Source organism: Limulus polyphemus, unplaced genomic scaffold (genome assembly GCF_000517525.1).
Source record: "Limulus polyphemus unplaced genomic scaffold, Limulus_polyphemus-2.1.2 Scaffold308, whole genome shotgun sequence".
Classification (NCBI taxonomy): Eukaryota; Metazoa; Arthropoda; class Merostomata; order Xiphosura; family Limulidae; genus Limulus; species Limulus polyphemus.
The window spans coordinates 573,563-578,930 of record NW_013665918.1 but is presented as its reverse complement, the minus strand read 5'-3'; the positions used below and the strand labels follow the sequence as shown (position 1 = coordinate 578,930).

The 5,368-nt window shown below is 33.1% G+C and overlaps 1 protein-coding gene across 2 annotated transcripts in view; it reads right to left on the bottom strand.

The window, feature by feature from the left end:
- Positions 1-532: 532 nt before the first annotated feature.
- Positions 533-5,368, bottom strand: part of LOC106457254 (spondin-1-like) — a 56,615-nt gene continuing 51,779 nt past the window's right edge. For both annotated transcript variants that reach the window (XM_022383103.1, XM_022383104.1), the window contains 2 exons: positions 3,148-3,324; positions 533-814 (listed from right to left, as the gene is read on the bottom strand). In XM_022383103.1, coding sequence (XP_022238811.1) covers positions 810-814; positions 3,148-3,324 — 182 coding nt within the window. In that variant the 3' untranslated portion in view covers positions 533-809. The remainder of the gene's footprint in view (positions 815-3,147; positions 3,325-5,368) is intronic.

The window sequence follows — 5,368 nt, the reverse complement described above, 5'->3', positions numbered from 1 at the left end:
TGATGCAAGTTGAAACTTCTCTCGTATATGTCTTTCCTGATGAGATTTATTAGTCGAAATTTTAGTTTCTTAATATGGGTCGTCTGATGAGGTCTCATATTGATAAAAACCTAATTATTTGTGCTAGTCTGATAAGATGATTCTATAAGTTGAAACTTTAGTCAATGAAGCTGCTACTCTGATAAAACATCTTATTGGTCGAAACTTTAATATTTGAGGTGAAAATATTTGGTATTTGTGAAAACATGATTTTCTGAATTTTTCTTTGGGTAAAATACATAATGCTATTTTATTTGATATTACAAAAACAAATTAGATGAAATCGCTCAATTCACGTGCAAGCTACGTAAAAAAAACCATAGCAGTAACTAATGAGTTTAACTGCAATAATGGGAGGTATATATATATATATATTTTTATTTTCAAGTTTCCCTCAAGAAATTAAGTAATATTTGCACGAGTGCCTTATGCTGTTTCAAAATTAGTAAACAATATTTGATTGTATTCCTTTAAACAAAATACTTTTAAAGTTTCAAAATTTGATGAAATTAGAAGTTGATTCTCTTTTGAAGTCTTGTTTCAAGTACAGTACTTTCTGCACACTTCAAATAAAATAAAGTGTGAAACAAGGAATGAAATCCTGAATAGTTTACTATCCTGAACATTCAAGCGTATACAATCCACAGAGCCTACAATTATTGGCAAAAACTACGACTAGCATTCCAGCAGAATATGAAAGCGATATACACTATATACAATGTCACTGGACAATTCCCCCACATTTCCGTTTTCTAGCTTTGACGTGTTCATTAACCTGAAAAAAAAAACATAAAGGTATAATTAAATCAAAAAACAGTTTTGCTTAAAACGATAATTTAATACACAAATATTTAAGAAACATTTTAAACTTGATTTTATTTAAATATATATAATATTTTATTTCCACTCCAAAGAGGTTTGGTGATTTATTAATAAAATAGAGCTTTCTTTATTTTGAAAAAATATTAATTCAATTTCAATTTTATTTAGAAAATTAGAGCGAAATAGGATATGTAACCAAACACAACAAAATATATTTTACATAATCGTATTCCACTTAAATGTTTAAGACTCAATAATGATTCTTAGAAAGCAGAAAAACTGTCTTTCTTTATCCTGCGTGTTTTTAGTGTAATCGAGTTTTTCGCACTAACACTAGTCTTAAAATATAAATAGATTCAATGAGAAACAAGTCGGACCAGAAGTATTTCCAGCATGCACTTCCGAGGAACTATAATAAGTGCAATCAAAGCATCCAAACAAAATTCGAACCCATGCTAGGCAGATTATTGTTCTAAACAACCGTTATATCTAGATTTATTCACCAGTGTAATACGTTATAATAACGTTAAAGTAAATTAGAATCTCATGCAGCCTCATTTTTAACTCTAAGTACATGGGTATACTTTACAAGATCTTTCTTTTCTTTGGCATGCTAGTATAAGCATGTTTTATTAAAGACTAAATCAAACATCAAGCTTAGCTTTTAAAAATAGCTTTGACTTGAGTTCAAGCATTTTGCATTATTAGATTAAAAATAATTAAGAGATCTAAAAAGTCAGGAAGTAGTGACACAGTTTAATAAAAGAATATAACACGCACAATGAAAGTTCAAACCTCTTGTACAGTCAACAACAAAATTACAATGCTGCCATGTGTATGTGTGTGCGTAAAACTCTAGTTTTAAATTATTAGACCTAGAGTATAAATAATAAGATTGAACTGGTAATTTTTAAATAAAGAAAAACAATAGCACTGTTTCTTAAAGGGATAATAAGAAAAAATAATTATCTTTAAATTAACGTATGAAAAACACTGCCTCATAACACGATTATAAATTAATGGTTTAGAAAAAGCGACATTTTAGGAATATTAAAGTCATAGAGAACTTGTGAACAATAATCCAGCTCTGTTGTGGTTGTTCAAAGAAAAAATAATTTACACACGATTAAATCTACTAGTAGCTAGTATCGCTGAAGGTAGTACCTTTTCATTTCACCTTGATTCTCTCTAAAAACATAAAACGGTAAATCATTACTAGTACTATAACCCCAAATAATGACATTGTAATAGAATGTTCAACACATCTAAATCGAGTACAGAAAATTATAACCCCAAATAATGACATTATAGTATAATGTTCAACACATCTAAAGCGAGTACAGAAAATTATAACCCCAAATGATGATATTGTAATAGAATGTTCAACAGATCTAAAGCGAGTACAGAAAATTATAACCCCAAATAATGACATTGTAATAAAATGTTTAACACATCTAAAGCGAGTACAGAAAATTATAACCCCAAATAATGACATTGTAATAGAATGTTCAACAGATCTAAAGCGAGTACAGAAAATTATAACCACAAATAATGACATTGTAATAAAATTGTTAACACATCTAAAGCGAGTACAGAAAATTATAACCTCAAATAATGACATTGTAATAGACTGTTCAACACATCTAAAGCGTTTACAGAAAATTATAACCTCAAATAATGACATTGTAATAAAATGTTCAACACATCTAAAGCGAATACAGAAAATTCTTTTGTTTTCATTGAATGTGGTGAAACAACATTCTTGACTGGAAATGTTTTACTCAATTTACGGATTTAAAAGACGAATGGTAAAAACGCTTTATAGATCTGTTTTGTTTTTGTTTGTTTTTTTGTCCGCCATTAGTCATTGTTTAGTGTATATCAAAACTATTTTTTTCTTATAAGTGAGATGTTAGGTTACCGGAGATTATAATTCTTTCCATGATACCACAGCTGATTTAGAAGATGTATGGAAATCTAATAGATGTTAAATTACGCACGTTTGATGAAATGTAAAGTACCAGCTACTTAAATACTGGCGAACACAAATACCGAACAAGACAATTTCATGAGAAAACTAAATTATTCACTGTAGGTTATTCAAATACGTGATTGTTCGATTTAGTCTCAATGGATATGTTAGAAAACTTCATTACGTATTCGTATAAAATAATGTAACTACGAAGTAGTTTATCGTTGTTGGGATCAGACGAAATTTGCTGACTTCAAGACGAAACTAAAAACATTTATCATTATGAGGAAAGTTCTATAAATCTACACTCTAACCATTATAAGGACATGTTTTCAGGTTGCAAGGTTGCCGTTCTATTAAAGGTTTACAAGGAAGACCGCCACGTTTTCGTTCTCTCTTGACTTTTCTGATCCTTTCCTGCAAGCCACCTATACCACAACTCACGGAACAGCTGGACCATTGACTCCAAGAGCTCAGCTTGCAGTGTACAGCTACAAAATAGTTATTAATTAATTATATTACAATTTCTGCAGCACTGTTTTATTCAGACTAAAGGAAAATATCCAATAATGTAAGAACAAATAAAAACTTAAAAAAAGTAAGTGTTTTATTTAAAGGCGCGTCCCATCGAATAGCACAACTTTCTGATACAACTAACACACAACTGTGTTGTGATACCATATTAATGATCATACTATGGGAACACAATTAATACATGCAATTAAGATATTTCACCTTGTAGGCGTTTTTTGACTGTGATTACATTTTTTCATTTGACAAGAAATTATACAGTGAAAGTGAAAATTATGTTTATTTACCATAATCAACTTGTTGGTCAGTTTAATGATAATAATACGCCTATAAATTCTGGTGAAAACAAACGGATTAGATATTGAGAGATTATTTATTTGTTTAACTGCAAAGCTGCTCAATGAGTTATCTGCGCTGTGCTCGCCGTATGGAGTTTCAAATTTTAGTGTTATAAGTTTCAAGCTGAACCATCATGGTCTAAACACCGATTAAGTGCGAATTAAATTTTGCTTTCATTAGATTTAATATAGAAAAGAAATTACAGTATTAATGGAAAAATGATCAATAATATGCACTGCTAATTAGGAATTTTGATCTTTAATCTAAGTTATTAAACTATTGGAAATTTAAAAGTAAAAGAATAAAGTTGAAATTAATGGTTTGATATTGAACTAAGCCTTTGGTTGTCATTTTAATTTTGTCACGTTGTGTTTGAAAAACTGTGACCAATGTGTAGCTTAACCAAAACAAGTTCCTTCTTCTGATCCTTACGGAGACAAGATGGCCAGAGAAGAAAAGTAGGTTTAATCTGGAAAAGCTTGCTACGACGTTGTTCACCCCAAGCCGACTACTAACTGGCGCTAAGCCGAGCCTTCAATACAGGACCGTAGTCCATATATGGGACAGGCACGACTGTGACGGCACCAAAGCATACAGACTTATCTGCAGTGTCAGCGAGCTCGTTCCCGCAAATACGTGTGTGGCCAGTATCCAGAAAAACTGGATGGAAACAGAAGATAGAGAAAAATTGGCCAGTCATTTTTGAATATTGACGAGAACAGGGTGAGAACTAACGTTAAGCCCAGTAGACAGATAAGAGAGTCAGTTGAAATGCTACATTCAGTGGACTGCATAGCTTCTACGTGATCCAAGGCATACAACTCGGCAGTGAACACAGATACTGTAGAAGAGATTCTGTGAGCAATCACCGAGTCACAACATACCATCGCAGAGCCAACATAGTCACCCGATTTCGAACCATCCGTAAAAACGGAAACAGAAGAATGGTTCAAAAGATGATTTGCAAAGAGAAGACGGTACTTCCAGTAGGGATGACTCAAAGAAAAGTCACAGGTGGAGATGGTAATAAGCCAGGGTGGAATGGGCTGATCATTGGAGACAGCAACATCATCCAATGACAGATCCAATTCAGCCAGGTGCGCCTGGATACGAAGGCCAAAAGGATTAAATGTTAGACCATCTATTTCGAACAAGCATAGCCCTCTGAGGAAGAATGACACAATCCCAGGTGGGATGCTGTGGTAAAGATTGAAGTTTAATAGCATGCTGCAAAGAAAATTGCAAATGGCGAAGGTGAAGAGGAGGTTCATGAGACAAACTCTGGACTGGAGAAGTGCGAAAAGCCCTGGTGCAGAGCCGAAGCCCCAGATGGTGAATGGGGTCCAGGATCTTCAAGACAGAGGTTCTGGCAGAACCATAGACCCATAGTACAGTTTGGATCAAATGAGGGTACAATAGATCTTGAGCATAGGAGGTTAATCCACTCTCCAAGAAGTGGAAGAGGGCATGGAAGATGTTAAGTGTCCTTGTATACTTGGCACATAGCTGTTTTAAGTGAGAAATTAAGGTATGCTTACAGTCAAAGATAAGCCCTAGAACTTTACCTCAAGGACCACAGGAAGAACAATATTATTGAGATGGAGCTCGGGATCAAGGAATAGTTTGTTTGTTTTGAATTTCGCGCAAAGCTACACGAGGGCTATC